The sequence below is a fragment of the Pelophylax lessonae genome, assembly GCF_965119305.1.
Source record: "Pelophylax lessonae genome assembly, chromosome: 1".
Classification (NCBI taxonomy): Eukaryota; Metazoa; Chordata; class Amphibia; order Anura; family Ranidae; genus Pelophylax; species Pelophylax lessonae.
In genome coordinates, this window is record NC_138768.1 from 490,640,419 (window position 1) to 490,662,879 (window position 22,461).

General features: G+C 45.8%; 1 protein-coding gene across 4 annotated transcripts in view; it reads right to left on the minus strand.

The window, feature by feature from the left end:
• The window catches only part of SEMA6B (semaphorin 6B), a 1,069,016-nt gene that overhangs the window by 108,722 nt on the left and 937,833 nt on the right, over positions 1-22,461 (minus strand). For 3 of the 4 annotated variants that reach the window (XM_082263355.1, XM_082263356.1, XM_082263354.1), the window contains exon 11: positions 14,877-15,026. The exons of the other annotated variant lie outside the window; for it this stretch is intronic. In XM_082263355.1, coding sequence (XP_082119481.1) covers positions 14,877-15,026 — 150 coding nt within the window. The remainder of the gene's footprint in view (positions 1-14,876; positions 15,027-22,461) is intronic. 4 annotated transcript variants of the gene reach the window in all.

The window sequence follows — 22,461 nt, forward strand, 5'->3', positions numbered from 1 at the left end:
TGGCTGGTTTGTACTATCAGAATAGAGGTACTCACCGAGGCTGAGATGCCGAGAGCGGTTCGCTGTTGCTACTAAGCGCACTCCGCCCCTCTGGAGGTGATACAGATGGTGGATGGCACAAAGAGGCACAAGCTACCAGCAGGCAGGGTAGAGCTTGCGTGGAGGTCCTGTAGAGCTGGAGCAGAGACTGATCAGGATCCAGCAGTAGAAGTCCGGAGCAGGCTGAGGGTCAAACACAGGTAAGCAGACAATCAAGGTCACAGGCTGAGGGTCAAGACACTGGAGATAGGAGACAAGACTAGGTCACAAGCAGAAGGTCAAGGCACAGGAGACTGAAGGTAAATCCGGGTCGCAGGCAGAGGGTCAAACACAGGTAAGCAAAAGCAAAGTCCGTAAAACAAGCCAAGGTCGGGTCCAGGAGAAGAGCAGAGTAGGTCAGGGTCAATCCGGGTCACAGCAGGTAAACGATCACACAGGAAACCGGAACTCAGGTACAGGAAGCTGAAAGATAAACCAGCAATTCCTCTGAGCACTTGCTCAGCTTTTATAGGCAGCCAGGAAGTCATGTGGAAGTCATGTGGTGCTTGTCATGTGATGACCAGTCTGCAGCTGAAGGTTTCTCTGACATCTGGCCTCTCTAACCCTATACCTCATGTCTTCTCAAATACCTGCATTGGGAAGGATGATGGTATAGCAATGAGTGCCACAGAGACTTGCACCCAATCTGCTACCAGTACACCACTGCTTCATTTAAGCAGCAGGAAAATTTCACTACCCCAGTTGCTTAACCATAGAAAGAAATACTGTCCCAGCCATCCACATGCTTAGCGTCTTAATGCTAGCTTGGCCAAATTGCTAGCATTACAATTGCGGCCTTTTCATCTGGTAGACTCTGCTTCCTTTCACGAATTTGTGGAATGCACTGTACCACAGTGGCAGGTACCAAAAAAGGCATTTCTTTTCACGTAAGGCCATTCCGGCTCTCTACCGTCATGTAGAAGGTAGAGTTTTCGCCTCGTTGGACAGAGCAGTCAGCAGGAAGGTTCACATTACTGCTGACTCTTGGTCCAGCAAGCATGGACAGGGATGTTACATTTCTTTCACGGTGCAATGGGTAACTCTGCTGGCAGCTGGGAAGGATGCAGGACAGGGTTCGGTGTTGCAGCTTGTTTTGCCAGCACGCCTCCAAAAATCTCGTGCTGGTTCTGCCACATCTGGCTACTCCACCACCTCCTTATCCTCCTCTTCTTATTCCTCCATGTCCTGTTCTGCTCAATTTTCCTCTGAAGCAGCAGTGCTCCTTAAGCATTCAAGGGACTACACAAGCAGTCAGGCTAAAAGATGCCACGCCGTGCTTCAGTTGGTCTGTCTAGGGGATAGGAGTCACACTGGGGCAGAGATTTTGTCAGCTCTGCAGGGGCAGGCTCAGAGATGGTTGACGCCATGACAGCTTGAGCCAGGAAAGGTTGTATGCAACAATGGCACCAACCTTCTCTCCGCCCTCTGTCAGGGACACTTGACACATGGTCTATGCTTGGCACATGTCCTGTAACTGGTGGTACAGTGTTTCTTGACCAGATAGCCGGGCTTCCAAGATCTCCTGAGGCAGGCCAGAAAAGTCTGTGGCCATTTCTGGCGTTCCTACAATGCCAGTGCTCACTTATCTGACATTCAACAGGAATTCAACCTGCCCACCAACCGCCTCATTTGTGACATGCCCACACGCAGCAGAGGTCTATCAATGAGTACCTGTGTGAATATGGCATGCCAGTGGCTTTTGATAAAGGATGCATGCATCGTCCTGTCACCATTTGAGGAGGCCACAAGGATGGTGAGCCAGGACAATGCATACATCAGTGACAGTATCCCTCTAGTCTACCTGCTGGAGCACACACTTTGTGGAATCATGGACAGGGCACTTGAGGCAGAACAGTGGGAAGAAGAGGAGGACTTCCTTTCCTCACAAAGCCCCCTTTATGCAGATATCATGCCTGCAGGGACACAAAACAAGCAGGAGGAGGAGGATTATGGCAGTATGGATGTAGAGGATAGCATATCATAGTCTTCCAGGGATGGTTTTGATTCCCCAGAAACCCCAGGAGTTGCATGTGTTTGGGGAAAGGTTGCTCCTGACAATGTCATCCTTACTGACCCAGAGGACTCAGAAGCTCATGCATCCTCCAACTTAAGTTTAACGTTACGTAACGTTACGTTTAACGGCTCCCCGATTCTGCAAAGCCTGCAAAAGGACCTGAGGATTCTTGCTATCAAGGAGAGGGATAATTACTGGTTGGCAACCCTTCTAGATCCACATTACAAGGGAAAAGTTGCAGAGCTCATCCTGCCTTCGCAGAGGGAGCAGAGGATGAAACATCTTGAGGAGGCCTTGAAGAAAATTTTTTGTACCATCTTTCCATACACTGGGAGGTTAACATTCTCTGGATGTATTTCTGAGGCATCATTCAGCCAAAGGAGGAGCGGTTGAGAAGGCAGCCGGCTGACTGATGCCTTTACACAGTTCTTGATGTAGTAGTGATGAGCCGAAAAAACCCCCGGTTCGGTTCGCACCAGAACACAGCGAACAGAGGATAAGTTCATTCAAACAAACAAACCTCATTGAAGTCAAAGGGACTCGAAACCTCGAAAATCAAACGGCCTCATTTTAAAGGCTTGAATGCAAGTTATTGCCCCAAAAAAAGAGTATGGGGCTCCGGGTCCTGACCTGGGGAACATGTAGCAATGAAAAAAAAGTTTATAAAAACAATCATTTTTAAAAGGAGCACTGATTTACTGATTTTAATAAGTGAAACTATAAAAATGAAAAATTCCTTCAAATATTGTGCCTGTGGGGTCCCCTGAATGTGCCTGTAAAGTAGTGCATCTCTACGATGTATGTAGCCTGCTGCAGCAATACTGACATTTCTAAAGCAAAAAATGTCATGTACAAATATACATACAAATTTAAAATCACATGAAAAATTGGGCCTTGGTGATGCCTGAACACCGTAACCCCTTGCAGTTACTCTTGCTTGGTGCAGGAATGGACCCTGCTGTTAAAAATCCATACAAATTTCAAATCGCATGTACTTGTCATACAGGTGCCAAAAATTGGGCCTTTGCGGTAGGTGGTGCCTGAAAACCATAACCAAGGCCTCACAGTTACTCTTGCTGGGTGCAGGAACAGGACCTGCTGGTAAGAATTCCATACAAATTTGAAATTGCATGTGCTATACAAGTGCCAAAAATTGGGCCTTTGCAGTAGGTGGTGCCTGAACATTGTAACCAAGGCCTCGCAGCTACTCTTGCTGGGTGCAGGAACGGGACCTGCTGGTAAGAATTCCATGCAAATTTGGAATTGCATGTGCTATACAAGTGCCAAAAATTGGGCCTTTGCGGTAGGTGGTGCCTGAACACCATAACCAAGGCCTCGCAGTTGCTCTTGCTGGGTGCAGGAAAGGAACCTGCTGGTAAGAATTCTATGCAAATTTGAAATTGCATGTGCTATACAAGTACCAAAAATTGGGCCTTTGCCGTAGGTGGTGCCTGAACACTGTAACCAAGGCCTCGAAGTTACTCTTGCTGGGTGCAGGAACGGGACCTGTTGGTAAGAATTCCATGAAATTTGAAATTGCATGTGCAATACCAGTGCCAAAAATTGGGCCTTTTCAGTAGGTGGTGCCTGAACACCGTAACCCCTCACAGTTAGCAGGGCACAGGGACCCTGCTGTTAAAAATTACATACAACATTTCAATTGTATGCAGCTGTAATACAAGTGCAGAGAAATTAGGCTTTGGGGGTTGGTAGTGACCTAAACCAAAATTGTTGGAAGCTAGCAGAATAAAGGTAGAGGCATAGGATAGGCAGCATATGCAGTCTTCAAGGGATGGCAGAACCCTAGTAAATTCAATCAGTTACATCAGCATCAGAGGCCTGATAGCTCTTGTTGATCCAGGACTGGTTCATTTTGATAAAAGTCAACTGGTCAAGAATCTGTGGACAGACGCACTCTTTTGTCTGTCACAAAACCTCCAGCAGCACTGAACGTCCGTTCGGAAAGCACGCTGTAAGCAGGACAGGCCAGTAGCTCCATTGCATATTGATCAAGTTCTACCCAGTGGTCCATCCTCAAGACCCAGTAAGCCAGTGGATGCGCAGCTGGAAAGGTCTCCAAGTCTGCTCTTGCGTCTAGATAATCATGCATCATTTGATGGAGACGCTGCCGATGGTTGCTTAAACCTAACAGCCCTGGGTGCTGCTGAGGTCAAAAGAACTGTTTAAAGGCATTGGTCAGCCGGCCGCCTTCTCCACCGCTCCTCCTTTGGCTGAACGATGCCTCAGAAACACGTCCGGAGAAATGTTGACCTCCCAGTGTCTGGACAGGCGGTACACAAATTTTTTTTCAAGGCCTCCTCAAGATGTTTCATCCTCTGCTCCCTCTGCAAAGGCAGGATGAGCGCTGCAACTTTACCCTTGTAACATGAATCAAGAAGGGTTGCCAACCAGTAATTATCCCTCTCCTTGATAGCACGAATCCTCGGGTCCGTTCGCAGGCTTTGCAGAACCAGGAAGCCCATGCAACGTAAGTTGGAGGAGGCATGAGCTTCTGAGTCCTCTGGGTCAATAAGGATGACATTGTGAGCAGGAGCAACCTCTCCCCAACCACGTATAACTCTTGTGGTTTCTGGGTAAAGAAAACCATCCCTTGAAGATTGCTGTATGCTATCCTCTTCCTCTACATCCATGCTGCCGAAATCCTCCTCCTCCTCCTCTTCCTCCTGTGGCCCTGCAGGAATGATATCTGCATAAAGGGGGCCTTGTGAGGAAAGGAAGTCCTCCTCTCCCTGCAGCTGTTCTGCCTCAAGTGCCCTGTACATGATTCCACGCAGCGTGAGCTCCAGCAGGTAGACTAGCGGGATAGTGTCACTGATGCATGCATCGTCCCGGCTCACCATCCTTGTGGCCTCCTCAAATGGTGGATGATGCATGCATCCTTAATCAAAAGCTACTGGTGTGGCGAAAAAAAGCCAAGCTCCCCTGACCCTGTCCTTGTGCCATACTCACACAGGTACTGATTTATGGCCCTCTGCTGTGTGTGCAGCTGCTGCAGCATTGCCAATGTTGAGTTCCACCTGGTGGGCATGTCACACACGAGGCGGTTGGTGGGCAGGTTGAATTCCCGTTGAATGTCAGATAAGCGAGCACTGGCATTGAACGAACGGCGGAAATGGCCATAGACTTTCCTGGCCTGCCTCAGGAGATCTTGGAAGCCCAGGTATCTGCTCAATAAATGCTTCACCAACAGATTTAGAACATGTGCCAAGCATGGAACATGGGTCAAGTGTCCCTGTCGGAGGGTGGAGAGAAGGTTGGTGCCATTATCACATACAACCATTCCTGGGTCAAGCTGTCATGGAATCAACCATCTCTGAGCCTGCCCTTGCAGAGCTGACAGAATCTCAGCACCGGTGTGACTCCTATCCCCTAGAAAGACCAACTGAAGCACAGCCACAGCATGGCGTCTTTTAGCCTGACTGTTTGCGTAGCCTCTTGAACTCTTAGGGAGCACTGCTGCTGCAGAGGGGAATTTCGCAGAAGAGGACATGGAGTAAGAGGAGGAGGAGGAGGTGGTGGAGTAGGATGTGGCAGAACCAGCACCAGCTTTTTGGAGGCGTGGTGGCAAAACAAGCTCCAGCACCAAACCCTGTCCTGCATCCTTCCCAGCTGCCAGCAGAGTTACCCAGTGCGCTGTAAAAGAAACTTCCCTGTCCATGCCTGATGGACCAAGAGTCAGCAGTAATGTGCACCTTCTTGCTGACTACTTTGTCCAACAAGGCAAAAACACTACCTTCCACATGGCGGTAGAGAGCCGGAATGGCCTTGCAGGAAAAGAAATGCCTTTTTGGGACCTGTCACTGTGGTGCAGCACATTCCACAAATTCGCGAAAGGGAGCCAAGTCTACCAGCTGTAAAGGCAGCAACTATAATGCTAGCAATTTGGCCAAGCTAGCACTAAGACACTGAGCATGTGGATGGCTGGGACAGTATTTCTTTCTATGGTTCAGCAACTGGGGTAGTGAAATTTTCCTGCTGCTCAAATCAAACAGTGGTGTACTGCTAGCAGATTGGGTGCAAGTCTCTGGGCCACTCATTGCTATACCATCATCCTTCTCAATGCTGGTATTTGAGAAGGCATGAGGTATAGTAGGGTTAGAGATCGCAGATGAGGAGCAAGGTGATGTATGCTTGTTTTGATCTGGTGCCTCTTTCAGGTGCTGTTGCCAATGGACTGCATGGCAGGTTGTCATATGCCTTGTCAAGCATGTGGTGCCCAAGCAGGTGGTGTTCTGGCCACGCCTGATCCGCTTTAGACAGATGTTGCAAACAGCAACGCTGCGGTCTACTGCACAGGTGCTGAAAAAAGCCCACACTAATGAACTTTTTGTAGTCCACTGGGATTTTGCAGCACCCTGCACCTGGGGAGTTCTGTGCTGTAACACAATAGGTTGGCTACTGCTATGGCGGCCCATGGATCACATCCTGCCTCGTTTGAGTTGTGTGTCCTCCTCATCCTCCCCCTCCTCCTCCTCTATCCTGTCAGGCACCCAAGTACAGTCAGTGACCTCATCATCCCCTCTCTCCTCGTCACTGGAGCATACTTGGCAATATGATTCAGCTGTGGCAACATGACTGCTGGTCTTTTGTCCATCATTGTCTACCCCTCTCTCTAGGCTCACGTTATTCCCTTCATCAACCTGGGAAACAACATCACAGCTTTCAAATTGCTGTGCATCCTCCAGGAGTTTGTCACTGAAACTATGACCGAATAGTTCAGGTGCCTCCTCCGTGCATGATGGTGGGGCGACTGAAGGAGTAGCTGTGGAGAAGAAGCCTGTGGAACGGGCCGCTTTGGCAGCTGCGGTGGAAGGCAAACTACTGGGAGCGTGGGTGTCAGAGGAAGAGGAGGATGAGGATGGCTTATTGATCCACTCCACCAACTCTTCCACATGTTGCGGCTGAATAGCACGGGCAGCAATGGAAATAAAGGATGGGCGTGCCCCGCCTGCAGAGGATGCACTATGTCGACTATGACCACCTCTTTTCACAATGGACACAGAGGCTGCTTGCCCTCTTTTCATGGCCTGTGAGCGTCGGCCTCTCCTTGACGGCCTTTCAGACATGATGTTATACAGATCAATATAGGGTATACGCAACTGACCAATAAATACTCAATGACCTGATATGATGTAATTGATAGCCCTATAGATGAGCTGTGGTGGTTATAGATGTACGCAAGTGACCAATTATCAATACTCTCACTGATATCTGATGCAATCTATAATCCTATAGAAGGATGATCTGTGATGCTTTTAGAATGTTCCACAACTGAGCAATGAATACTCTGGCTCATATCGGAAGTGATCTCTATTCCTATAGGTCTGTGATGCCTATAGAATGATCCACAACTGAGCAATGATTACTCTGGCTGATATCTGAAGTGATCTCTATTCCTAGAGGTCTGCGATGCCTATAGAATGTTCCACAACTGAGCAATGATTACTCTGGCTGATATCTGAAGTGATCTCTATTCCTATAGGTGTGTGATGCCTATAGAATGTTCCACAACTGAGCAATGATTATTCTGGCTGATATCTGAAGTGATCTCTATTCCTAGAGGTCTGTGATGCCTATAGAATGTTCTACAACTAAGCAATGATTACTCTGGCTGATATCTGAAGTGATCTCTATTCCTAGAGGTCTGTGATGCCTAATGAATGTTCTACAACTGAGCAATGATTATTCTGGCTGATATCCGAAGTGATCTCTATTCCTAGAGGTCTGCGATGCCTATAGAATGTTCCACAACTGAGCAATGATTACTCTGGCTGATATCTGAAGTGATCTCTATTCCTATAGGTCTGTGATGCCTATAGAATGTTCCACAACTGAGCAATGATTACTCTGGCTGATATCTGAAGTGATCTCTATTCCTAGAGGTCTGTGATGCCTATAGAATGTTCCACAAATGAGCAATGATTATTCTGGCTGATATCTGAAGTGATCTCTATTCCTAGAGGTCTGTGATGCCTATAGAATGTTCTACAACTAAGCAATGATTACTCTGGCTGATATCTGAAGTGATCTCTATTCCCAGAGGTCTGTGATGCCTAATGAATGTTCTACAACTGAGCAATGATTATTCTGGCTGATATCCGAAGTGATCTCTATTCCTAGAGGTCTGCGATGCCTATAGAATGTTCCACAACTGAGCAATGATTACTCTGGCTGATATCTGAAGTGATCTCTATTCCTATAGGTCTGTGATGCCTATAGAATGTTCCACAACTGAGCAATGATTACTCTGGCTGATATCTGAAGTGATCTCTATTCCTATAGGTCTGTGATGCCTATAGAATGTTCTACAACTGAGCAATGATTACTCTGGCTGATATCTGAAGTGATCTCTATTCCTATAGGTGTGTGATGCCTATAGAATGTTCCACAACTGAGCAATGATTACTCTGGCTGATATCCGAAGTGATCTCTATTCCTAGAGGTCTGCGATGCCTATAGAATGTTCCACAACTGAGCAATGATTACTCTGGCTGATATCTGAAGTGATCTCTATTCCTATAGGTCTGTGATGCCTATATAATGTTCCACAACTGAGTAATGATTACTCTGGCTGATATCTGAAGTGATCTCTATTCCTAGAGGTCTGTGATGCCTATAGAATGTTCTACAACTGAGCAATGACTATTCTGGCTGATATCTGAAGTGGTCTCTATTCCTAGAGGTCTGTGATGCCTATAGAATGTTCTACAACTAAGCAATGATTACTCTGGCTGATATCTGAAGTGATCTCTATTCCCAGAGGTCTGTGATGCCTAAAGAATGTTTTACAACTGAGCAATGATTATTCTGGCTGATATCTGAAGTGATCTCTATTCCTAGAGGTCTGTGATGCCTATAGAATGTTCCACAACTGAGCAATGATTACTCTGGCTGATATCTGAAGTGATCTCTATTCCTATAGGTCTGTGATGCCTATAGAATGTTCCACAACAGAGCAATGATTACTCTGGCTGATATCTGAAGTGATCTCTATTCATAGAGGTCTGTGATGCCTATAGAATGTTCTACAACTGAGCAATGTTTATTCTGGCTGATATCTGAAGTGATCTCTATTCATAGAGGTCTGTGATCCCTAAAGAATGTTCTACAACTGAGCAATGATTACTCTGGCTGATATCTGAAGTGATCTCTATTCCTATAGGTCTGTGATACCTATAAAATGCTCCACAACTGAGCAATGATTACTCTGGCTGATATCTGAAGTGATCTCTATTCCTAGAGGCCTGTGATGCCTATAGAATGTTCTACAACTTAGCAATGATTATTCTGGCTGATATCTGAAGTGATCTCTATTCCTAGAGGTCTGTGATGCCTATAGAATGTTCTACAACTGAGCAATGATTATTCTGGCTGATATCTGAAGTGATCTCTATTCCTAGAGGTCTGTGATGCCTATAGAATGTTCTACAACTGAGCAATGATTACTTTGGCTGATATCTGAAGTGATCTCTATTCCTAGAGGTCTGTGATGCCTATAGAATGTTCCAGAACTGAGTAATGATTACTCTGGCTGATATCTGAAGTGATCTCTATTCCTAGAGGTCTGTGATGCCTATAGAATGTTCTACAACTGAGCAATGATTATTCTGGCTGATATCTGAAGTGATCTCTATTCCTAGAGGTCTGTGATGCCTATAGAATGTTCCAGAACTAAACAATGATTACTCTGGCTGATATATGAAATGAGCTCTATTCCTATAGGTCTGTGATGCCTATAGAATGTTCCACAACTGAGCAATGATTACTCTGGCTGATATCTGAAGTGATCTCTATTCATATAGGTCTGTGATGCCTATAGAATGTTCTACAACTAAGCAATGATTACTCTGGCTGATATCTGAAGTGATCTCTATTCCTAGAGGTCTGCGAATATTATAGAATGTTGCAGAAACTGACCGATGAACAATACTCTGACTGGTATCTGATGTAAAGAAAGAAAACTCTCCCTACCTCACACAGGAACCTGGCCCTCCCTGCACTGCTAGAAATGTCTCTCTGCACTGTCTGACTCCAAAAAAAGTACTCTCTCCCTGCCTAAATTGCATGCCTGTCCCTGTCTCATCGCCCGCACAATGACACTATACGCTGCGGCGGCGCGAGCAGCCTTTATGTAGTGTGGGGCGTGTACTTGGCCCCTGACCCATGATTGGCTAAAGGCAGCCTGCCCTTAGTCCAATCATGGCAGAGAGCATTTGATTGGCCAAAGCATGAGGTCAGGGTGCATGCTTTGTCCAATCACATAATGCGCTGCACACACGGCATGCGTGCAGTACATTATGGAAAACTCGAATTTCCCGCGACGAAGCACATTTGTTCGTCATTCGACGAACGATCGAACAACCTGTAGCCTCGACTCGAACTCGAAGCTCATCCCTATTCTTTAGTCCTCAGCAGCACCCAGGGCTGTTAGGTTTTATCAACAATCGGCAGCGTCTCCATCATATGGTGCATGATTATCTAGGCGCAAAAGCAGACTTGGAGACCTTTCCAGCAGAGCATCCACTTGGTTACTGGGTGTTAAGGATGGACCACTGGCCAGAACTTGCTCAATATGCAATGGAGCTACTGGTCTGTGCTGCTTCCAGTGTGCTTTCCTAACAGACGTTCAGTGCTGCTGGAGGTTTTGTGATGGACAAAAGAGTGTGTCTGTCAACAGACTCCGTTGACCAGCTGACTTTTATCAAAATGAATCAGTCCTGGATCAACAACAGCTATCAAGCCCCTGATGCTGATGTAACTGATTGAATTTGCTAGGGGTCTGCCATCTCTTGAAGATTGCATATGCTGCCTATCCTATTCCTCAACCTTGATTCTGCTAGCTTCCAACAATGGTTTAGGTCACTACCAACCCCCAAGGCCTATTTGTTCTGCACTTGTGACAGGTGCATACAATTTAAATTTCGTATGTCATTTTTTAACAGCAGGTCCTGTCCCTGTGCCCAGCAAGCAAAACTGTGAGGGGATACGGTGTTCAGGCACCACCAACACCAAGGGCCCAATTTTTGGCACCTGTATAACAAGTACATGTGATTTCAAATTTGCATGGAATTCTTACCATCAGGTCCCATTTCTGCGCTCAGAAATAGTAACTGTGAGGGGTTGGTTAGAGTGTTCAGGCACCACCAACAGCAAATGCCCAATTTTTGGCACCTGTATGACAAGTACATGCGATTTCAAATCTGTATGGAATTCTTACCAGCAGGTCCCATTTCTGCGCCCAGCAAGAGTAACTGTGAGGGGTTGGTTACGGTGTTCAGGCACCACCAACAGCAAAGGCCCAATTCTTGCCACCTGTATAACAAGTACATGCGATTATAAATTGTATGGAATTCTTACCAGCACCCAGCAAGAGTAACTGTGAGGGGTTACTGTGTTCAGGCACCACCAACACCAAAGGCCCAATTTAATTTTCAGTTCCTGACGATACTAACGTTCCAGGATGCCATCACCCCCTCACAGTTATGTGAGGGGTTATGGTATTCAGGCACCACCAACACCAAACGCCCAATTTTTGGCACCTGTATGACAAGTACATGCGATTTCAAAATTTGTATGGAATTTTTAGCAGCAGGGCCCGTTCCTGCACCCAGCAATAGTAACTGCGAGGGGTTACGGTGTTCAGGCACCACCAACAACCAAGGCCCAATTTTTCTGCACCTGTATGACAGTAAATGCCATTTGAAATTTGTATGTATATTTGTATATGACATTTTTTCCTTTAGAAATGTCAGGATTGCTGCAGCAGGCTACATACATCGTACAGATGCACTACTTTACAGGCACATTCAGGGGACACCTCTTTAAAATCATCAAATCACTGTTCCTTTAAAAACAATCACTTTTAAAAACTTTTTTTGCATTGCTACATGTTCCCCAGGTCAGTACCCAGACCCCCATACACTTTTTTTGGGCAATAACTTGCATTTAAGCCTTCAAAATTAGGCCGTTTGATTTTTGATGTTCGAGTCCTATAGACTTCAATGGAGTTTGTTTCTTCGAATTAACTTTTCCTCTGTTCACGGTGTTCTGGTGCGAACTGAACCGGGGGGTATTCAGGTTATCACTAGTCACGTATATACCCAGGTATTTAAATTTGTCAGAAATAGGAATGGGACATGTGGGGGCTACTATTTGCGTAGTGTCTCCTTCCAAATGGAGCAATGCCAATTTGGTCCAATTGATCTTCAGACCAGAATATTGGCCGAAATCAAGAATAAGGCTCATAACAGTCTGCAGAGATAAATTTGCGTCTCCCAGTAGCAGCAACAGGTCATCTGCATATAGCATCATTTTTTCTTGGATTTTGACATATCGGAACCCCGCCACTAGGGGGTTAGCTCTTATGAGGACAGCTAGTGGCTCGATGGCGAGTGCAAATAGTAATGGGGACAGGGGGCAGCCCTGCCTAGTCCCCCTGTGCAGAGGAAATGGAGAGGAAATCCTATCCAGAATTCTTAAGGATGCAGTTGGTGCCATATTAATTATATTATTGATATTGTTTTTTGGTGCTGCTAAATTTTTCTGTTTATTTTCAAGTTTTCTTTTCATTGTACAAACCTGTGTGTTTGCTAGCTGCCTTTTTTGATTTCCTACAAGTGCTCACTATTTCTACACATTTAGGTTTTCTTTAGCCAGCTAGTGTTGGTTCCCAGCTGTACCATTGGTGCCGATAAGAATAGTCCCAGTCAAGCCTGGAGGCACCAATAAGGCTAATACATGGCTGAATAGTCAGTTCCTATAGGGCTCTCTAGCAGCAGATAGTAAATCCCCACAGCAGAAGCTCGCCAGTCCCGGGGTTATTGCAGTTCACCAAGCGATTAGTCCACTTTGTGCTCTGCACCATGGTAACTGTGGCTGTCGGCACCCCGAACTCAGCATTTCTGATCCCACTCATGCCACCATCATGCAGCAGTCATGTTGCACACTGGACAGTGATGTGCACTTTCCAGTCTCCCTCACGGCAAGAAGAAGCTGTGTCCTGTACAGCCTGAGAAAACCGCTCTTTTTCCCCCTCTCTACAATCACCTTTCTGGGGAATGTAGTACAAAAGCTCTTGATCACACAGTAGAGTCTTGTATCAAGACTATAGTCATTCCTGCCTGACTTGGTCTAATGAACTCTTCCTCATCAGCGACTTCATCCTCTTGATGTATTTCTCTTAATCAGTTCAGAACCACAGGGCAGCAGTTACAGAGAGCAGATGAAGCCAGTGTTTCTCTCACTCTCATTCTTAGCCAAGCACCTGGCTACATACGGTATTAATTTTTCATGTATGGTGTCAGGTGTAAATACATTTGAGCACAGATCAGAAAAAAATGTATAAGCTGTAAACACAATGATGATAAATCACTTCTAAACGTGTTTATAAAAATGTTACACTACAATGTACAAGTTATTACTTAAAATCATCAACAAAACAAGTTAACCTGTCAGTGGTCATAAAGTTATGACCGATCAGTGTAGAGCAACTGATCATTTTGTCATGCTGTTTTATCTCTGTTTTATCTCATGCAGGTAATCTCTGCTTATGTGTTTCTTTTTATCCTACATACAGTCTGAAACCCCTGGGTTTCTGACAGATTTACTTCAAGTTTATAGCAAAGACATGGTTTCTGCATTTTCACAGGTATCAGGGGGTAGAGGCGTAACTAGAACTTTAAGGGCCCCAGTGCAAGAAACAATGAAGGACCCCCCCTGTCCCCCAACCGGGGCTCTTTACTCCCATCATGGGGCCCTTCATATTATGGTCCCACAGTGGGCAAACTTCCTGCTGTCTTGAGGTCCCCCCACAGTTGCAGGTGTGACTTTGTAATGCTAGTATTTCCGCTACTGGTATCAGTAGTTTATTTATTTTTGTTGTTTTCTTTTTTATTATTTTTAACCATTTATTCTATTTTATTTATTTTTTTTACAATTTTTTATTCATTATTTATTTATTTTTATTATTATTAATTATTATTTTTTACATATTTTTGGAACCTCATTGGGGGCTTTTGTGAAATATCAGGAGCCTAAACAGACCCCTGTTGTCTCACTTTGACAGGTTCATCAGTCCCATTCTCTGCAGCCTCAGCTGCACAGAATGAATGAACAGGAATAGCTCTCTAGAGAGTTTCCCATTCATTCTGTTTACTATGCCCCAGCTTTCAAAAAAAAAAAAAAAAGAGTAAGTGATCAATACAGATTCATTAAGACAAGGAAGGGATCGGTAAATGACACATCTACCGGCTCCTTCCCTGCTCTCCATCCTGACAGATCTCCTGCAGCAGCCGGCGGGAGATGGGAGGGGGAAACCTGGCAGTTCTGGCGGGAGGGGGGGAGCCAGGGAGGCACACAGGAGCCCAGGACAGCATGACAGCGATAGAGAGGTGACAGGATCGTTATGTGGTGTAATTGATGCTCTCCATTTCCCTCCTGCAGCTGTTGAATGTCTGCGGGAAAGAGAGGAGGAGAAGAGGGGCATTCAGCAGCTACATGGAGGGCTTGGTTCCTCCACATACTGCCACCCCAGCCCCCGCCGCCCTTCTATCCAGGCATACAGGGGGCCGCACAGACCCTTGGTGCATGGGGCCAGGTCACAAATCAATGGTGACCCCCATACCTACACATCTATGTTAAAGCACTGCGTAAACTGTCGGCGCTATATAAATACTATATAATAATAATGTTAACTACTAATCAAATGTCATCATAACTGAATTCTAGCTCATTGCAATCTGTATTTGTCTTGGATATTTTTTACCTTGTCAATGTCCTGGTAATCCAAGGGGAGCTTCCGAGAGGGGGAATAGAATCCTCCACCAAGGGGTGTGATTTTACAAAACTTAACACTTCATCAGGGAGATTACGAGAAGAACTATAGTTCATGGAGGGGCCAACACAACAGCCTGGCCTGCAGACAAGTAAATCAATAACATGTAAATGTAAATACAATAACCTCTCTTTGCAATTAAACATCTATCATTTAGAATAGCTATTGCAATAGTAGCAAGTGTAGGCTTTTTTGAACTAGTAATGTGTAATTTTTGAATGTGTAAAGTTGAACTCTAGGATACCAAAAAATCCTCCCCTTGAAGCAGAGCTGCACCCACACTGCAATGGTTCACTGTTTAAGTCTATGAGACTTGGAAAAGCAGTTTTACTTATCTGATCTTCTGCTTCTGCAGGCTTCTCTGTGTTGCTAGTCCAGATATTGCAGCCTCTTCGCTCCTGTGCACCAGCAGCCTAAGGTTCCTGACATCATCAAGACTGATGTAAGAATCATAGCTCTGCATTGGACATGGGGACACTGCAGAACAGTCCACAGCTGGAGCATAGGGGAGTGCTGTCTGTCAGGGGAGTGGAAGATCATGTAAATAAAATTGATTTTCTGTGTCCCAGATATAAACACAGTTAGTATAGCAAACAAAGGGATCCAGCGCCCAGGACCTCAAGGGTTGAATTGATCAAAGCTAAGGAGGGATCACAAAAAAATGCTGCTGATCTGCTGCAGATATGCTACATATAAATCAAGGGGTGAAATGATTAGCGCAAATAAATGTGATTCCCAACAATTAGAAAAAAAAAAGAAGGAGCTACTACAACAATCGTGGATAGTGATGTAATTTAGAAAAAGTGCTAATGTGCCAATAAATAATGTGTTAAAAAACACATGTTATTGGTAACAAAGAAAAGTGCAAGTGCAGTGTTGCAAAAAAATACAATTACTGTATCCTAAAAAGTGCAAGTGCAATAGGTTCAGTAATAAAATAGCTGAATGAAAATCAATTAGTATCATAAAACGAAAAAAATGTTCAATAAATCACTGTGAACAATCATAAAACATGTTGCATGAAATAAATCAATGTTCAAAAAATAGTCCATAAATAGTCCACATAAGAGTCCAAAGTGAGAAAAGTGCAAATAGTGCCTGGATCCAATAAATTAATCTCAGTGTTCACACGTGCTGTGGAAATGGATAGGGCTTGAAGCATAGAAATTCCCTCAGTGCGCTGAAGACTTAGCTGCGCTGAAAAGCGCACTTGTGGATATTAGTATGCGCCAAACACCATTAATCCCTTGTACTTAAAAGTACAATGTACAGCTCTATTGCATAAGGTTAACCAAGCGCTCGGCGATAAGAAAGGAACAGACATGCTGGGTCATATTGATGTCACCTGCCGGGTCTCTCTGTGGGTATGAATGTGTGTGTGGGTGCGTGAGTGTGTGTGAGAGCGTGTGGATGTGTGTGTGTCAGTGTCTCTGTGTCCTCTGTGAGTGTGTGTGTGTGAGAATGTCTCTTCCTGTGTTTTCTGTGAGTGAGTTCCTGTGTGTGAACTCCTGTGTCCCAGAGCAGGACTAGCTTTATTTACAGCAAATGAACAAAAGGGGGATTACAGGGAGTTACTTCAAGAGCACCAATTACAGACATGTATACATTCAAAAGTACAATAGAAACAAAGTCATTGTTTATGTAGAAACACAGCCATGTGCAGAGATGAACTGCTGAGTGAACAAAGCAAACATGGCTGCCATCTTACGGACTTGTCTGTGCTAATTCACAAACATGGACTCCATACCTGTTAGTGGATCCTATATAATATGGTTTCATAAAGACCATATTTGATAGTTATCATGCTACTATTCCAGTGAATGGGACTTTATTATATCTGCATAAGACAATAGCAGCAGTATTTCAGCCATATGGATCAAATTGACAGAAAGATGCCAGCCATTAATCCTGGTAAAATGATAAGAATTCCACATCACAAACACATTTCCGCAGTGAATAGCCGGGCCCACGGATGGCGGGTATATATTTGTGCGATGGATTTCTCCTTGCGCTGTCATAAATCAGGATACAAGTCAGGGGCGTAACTACAGGGGTTGCAGGGGTTGCAATCGCTACCGGGCCCCATGCTCCAGGGGGCCCGGTAGCAAAACAGTGGGTGAACCTCTAGGATCTCAAAGGTCACACTTGCGACCGGGCCCTGGCATTTCACCACTGTGGGGAGGCCCCAAGATTGCAGGAAGGGGGCCCACTGCAGAACTTGTGAAAGGATCCTGATGCGGGACCATAATAAAAGGCCATGCAATGAGAGTAAAGAGCCCCAGGATTAGTGGGAAGAGCCCCGGGCTTGAAGGGAAGGGCCCCGGCCAGGGGTCTGGGGGGCCCTTCATGGTTTCTTGCATCGGGGCCCTGAAGGTTCTAGTTACGCCTCTGATACAAGTATTATTACAATCCCATCTAATGGACGATTTCCACTAACAGGTCTTTCCTCAAAGTCAGTTAAAGCAATATTTGCTGTGCATAGCGATTACCGGTAAACTGACACTGGGAGACATAATGACAATTTAACTAAAAATGCATCCTAAAGAAATGTCCACATAAATATTAATAAAATTTCCACAATACACGTGAAGGGATAACACCATCTGTGCTCCACCGTTTCCACTAAATCTAACTCACCATATATGGAGCTGATCAAATTATAAACCAGCAATCATGCTTATCAATCATTACCCAGCATGATGGTTAAATCTTCCAATCCTTTATAAGTTTAATAATCTCCAAGTATACAGGATGGGGGTAGTGCATGAGAGGAGGAAAAAACCCAAATAGTGTAATTCCATAAAAAATATTTTCTTTATTGTACAAGTTAAGTTTACACTTAAAAGTTTAAGTGTCAACCTGACACTAGGAATCTTCTTGCCATAAGAAATCATATGCTCCGGCTGCCAATTATTTGTCTATAAACCTTTTAAGACCAGTAGATGACAATGCATTTTGTGCTTTATGTACTCCTGACCCTTGAGCTCTGTACAGTACTTATTACCTGACCTCTGTAACAGATGTGCCTGCTGGGGGCACTGTATAAACTGTATGTAGCATTAGCTACATACAGTATACAGCTCTATATTCCAGCAGCAGAATCAAACATTAAGTCAGGTGATGGGGAAAAGGGAACAGCCATTTTATTTATCAAACATGCATTTATGATTATCAAACATGTATTTTTGATTAAGCAGATATATTGGATGTATATGTTGTGAGAAGTCATATTGTATAACAGCTGTTGTGTTCAAAAGCCATTTACACCTTCAGCTGTTAGATTGCTATCTAGGCTTTTGAAGACCTGTTCAGTTGTTTACTGGAAGTAAACAAGCCTTTGTGAACAACTATTCCGCATTTCAATCAAGATGTGACTTCAAAAAAAATTTAGATAGATAGGTGCCACCCACTTCAGAATGTATACATTGTATTAGGTGTCCTAGCCAGCGAGAGCAATGTTGATCAAACCAACAAAATATAATGTGACTGAATTGCTCTCCAAACATGTCTGTGTACAGGGGCGGACGTACAGGGGTCGCAGGGGTCGCCATGGCGACCGGGCCCCGTGCTGCTGTATGTATAGAGAGGAGAGCGGCAAGCGCAGCTGAGACCGGAGCTCCCCGATCCTCAGCGAGTTACACAAACACACAGGCAGCTGATCTCTGCACTCACACACAGGAAGCTGGAGAGAGAGAGAGCAGAGACGAGCACTGAACCCGCCCCTCCCCCTTCCTGTGTGTTTCCTGACTGTACAGTACACGGAGGAGAGGGGGCGGGACCAGCTCTCTCCACTCTCTACAACATCGCTCTGATCTGAGGTCTGTGATGATTATAACTAATATAATACTGTACTAACTTGCAGGGGGGGGGGTATGGAGATGGAGGTGTGTGTGTGGGGGGGGGGGGGTGTATGGAGATGGAGGGGTGTGTAAAGCTGGGGGGGGGGGTGTGTATGTAAAATTCCTACCACCCCACTCACTGTCATCTTCCCACCATCCCACCCGTCATCTTCATCCCCCTGTCATCTTCATCCCCCTGTCATCTTCCCACCATCCCACCTGTCTTCTTCATCCCCCTGTCATCTTCCTACCATCCCCCCTGTCATCTTCCCACCATCCCACCTGTCATCTTCATCCCCCTGTCATCTTCCCACCATCCCACCTGTCATCTTCATCCCCCTGTCATCTTCCCACCATCCCACCTGTCATCTTCATCCCCCTGTCATCTTCCCACCATCCCACCCATCATCTTCATCCCCCTGTCATCTTCCCACCATCCCACCCACTGTCATCTTCATCCCCCTGTCATCTTCCCACCATCCCACTTGTCATCTTCATCCCCCTGTCATCTTCCCACCATCCCACCTGTCATCTTCATCCCCCTGTCATCTTCCCACCATCCCACCTCTCATCTTCATCTCACCTGTCATCTTCATCCCCCTGTCATCTTCCCACCATCCCACCCACTGTCATCTTCATCCCCCTGTCATCTTCCCACCATCCCACCTCTCATCTTCATCCCCCTGTCATCTTCCCACCATCCCACCCACTGTCATCTTCATCCCCCTGTCATCTTCCCACCATCCCACCCACTGTCATCTTCATCCCCCTGTCATCTTCCCACCATCCCCCCTGTCATCTTCATCCCCCTGTCATCTTCCCACCATCCCACCTCTCATCTTCATCCCCCTGTCATCTTCCTACCATCCCCCCTGTCATCTTCATCCCCCTGTCATCTTCCCACCATCCCACCCATCATCTTCATCCCCCTGTCATCTTCTCACCATCCCACCTGTCATCTTCCCACCATCCCACCCACTGTCATCTTCCCACCATCCCACCTGTCATCTTCATCCCCCTGTCATCTTCCCACCATCTCACCCACTGTCATCTTCATCCCCCTGTCATCTTCCCACCATCCCACCCGTCATCTTCATCCCCCTGTCATCTTCCCACCATCCCACCTGTCATCTTCATCCCCCTGTCATCTTCCCACCATCCCACCCCTGTCATCTTCATCCCCACTGTCATCTTCCTACCATCCCACCCGTCATCTTCATCCCCACTGTCATCTTCCTACCATCCCACCCGTCATCTTCATCCCCACAGTCATCTTCCCACCATCCCACCCCCTGTCATCTTCCTACCATCCCACCCCCTGTCATCTTCATCCCCACTCCATACTCCATTACCATCCATATTGTAAAAAAAAAAAAAAAATGAATTAGGGCTCTTTCACACGGGCGATCCGATCAGATCCGCCTGTCAGTTTTTCAGGCGGATCTGATTGGATCCTCCATGCAGCTCTATGGGGCAGCGGATGTCAGCGGAGACACCTCCGCTGACACCTGCTGCCATCCGTATCCGATCCTGTCTGTGAAATCCGGAGGGATGGAAACCCTATTTTTCCATCCGTTCAGGGATCGGATTGGATGAGAGCGGACAGGCGGTCCGCTCTCATCCGATCCCCCATAGAGAGCAGCGGGAGCTGTGACACCTCCCTCTCCGCACTGCAAGCGGAGACGGAGCTGTCATTAACCGGCTCAGCGGGGATTGGCGGATCGATCCCCGCTGAGCAGCATGGATCCGCCTACGGAGGCGGACCGTGTGAAAGAGCCCTTAAGCAAATTCTAGAAAAATGTAATTAAAATAAAAAACTACTGACACTAATGGCAGAACTACCACACAAACATTGGACTTGCGACCGGCCCTGGCGTTCCGCCACCAGGCTGGGAGGGAAGGGCCCCGTCGGGGGGGGGCCCCTTTATGGTTTCTTGCATCGGGGCCCTGAGGGTTCTAGTTACGCCACTGTCTGTGTACCTACATGTTTGTACAATACATCATTTTCAATCTGGCTTCAACAGTCAAAATGTTACTGAAACCCATGAGTTTTGGGGTTTCCCCTACAAATGGTCCTTTGTTAGCCGGAAAGGGAAACTCAGTGGGCATCGCTAAGAAACAGAACAGGACAACACAAGCTGGGAATTCACTTCTTCAGCAAAGGTAAGCTAACTTTCTGCTTACTGTGATTTCCCTTTGTGCTGTGCTATTTCTGTAAGTTGGTGTAGTGAAGAAGTACCCTTCAAAGAACCTTGGCTGTTGAATTTTATTTTTTTACATTTCTTTCTACTTTCCATACTATCTGTTACTTATTACTGTCCTTTGCATGAGTGTGTTCTGCTGAATGATTTGCCCTATCTCAGGAGCAATGTGTGGTTAGGTAGGATTTCTGCAGTTCCTGCGATCGGGAGACCGACCAGGTCAGGAAACGGGTCTTCGGACTCAAGGTTTCATTCATAAGGTGTGGTTGATAAGGTACTATGCGTGGTGGGGCCATGGTTTATTACCGAGGGTGATGGGCTGCTTAAAAAACAGCACTGCTTGAATCCTTAGTACCAGTGTGATTGAGAAAACTGTCTTCTCTTTCTCTTCTGATTGGCTCTCAATAAAGTCACACTATAAGCAGGAGAACTGTCTCCTATATTTCACAACAGTGCCTATAAACTGAAGTGCAAGACTTTTTAGGGAAACAGAACTATCAGATTCTATACTCTCCCCCTCTCACAGATTCTCTGATTTATCCAATTATACTGCACCATTTGTTGGAATATGTAATGCTGTGTGTCCTGCATATAAGTAGTTGATCTTGAACTATTATAATCTGTATGACTGCACACCTTCATTCATTTTGTGTGCCTTTCAGTCTGTGTGGCTGATTTATAATTTATAGTCTGGTATAGATCCTGGGCAAGGATTGGGGCCAGATATACAGTTCCTGCTATTACCAAGGTACATTGTGTCTGTGTAACTTGGGGACCTGGTAATAGAGATGGCCTTGCTGTTTGCCCGGCGGTCGGTTCACGGCAAACTTTGTTTGTTCGCTGTCCGCCGATCACGCGAACATATGGTAATGTTCGCAGTTGCCATATTCTTTTACATTGTTTAGAACTTTGACCCATGACACATCCATCAGGTGGTACAGGACAGCCAATTGAGACATTTCAGCACATGGACATACGCCCTACCTTATAAATAGACCTGATCTGGTGGCCATTTTACATTCTGCTTTTTGTCAGTGTAGGGAGAGGTTTGCTGTGTGGAGCAGGGACAGATTGTCAGTGACACAGATCGCTCAGTTATAGGTCCACAAATTTCCTTTTAAGGACTGGTATTTGGTATAGGTGTACTATCTATACTCTCTCTTTTGTCAGTGTAGGGAGAGGTTTGCTGTGTGCAGCAGGGATAGACTGTTAGTGAGTGACACAGATCGCTCGGTTAGAGGTCCACAAAAGTGCGAACTGTCAGATCGCACTGCGATCTGAGCTGGGGGTGTCGTTAACTTTAAATTGACCCCCCCCAGTGTATCGCATAGTGCCGGTTCACACTGATGCGATCACAGAGATCGCATGTAATTCGGAGCGCACTGCTCCTAAAATTACATGCGATGTCTGTGCGGTGCAAATTCAGCCATACAGTTTGTATGGCTGAATTCCCACCGCAATCGCAGTGAACACAAA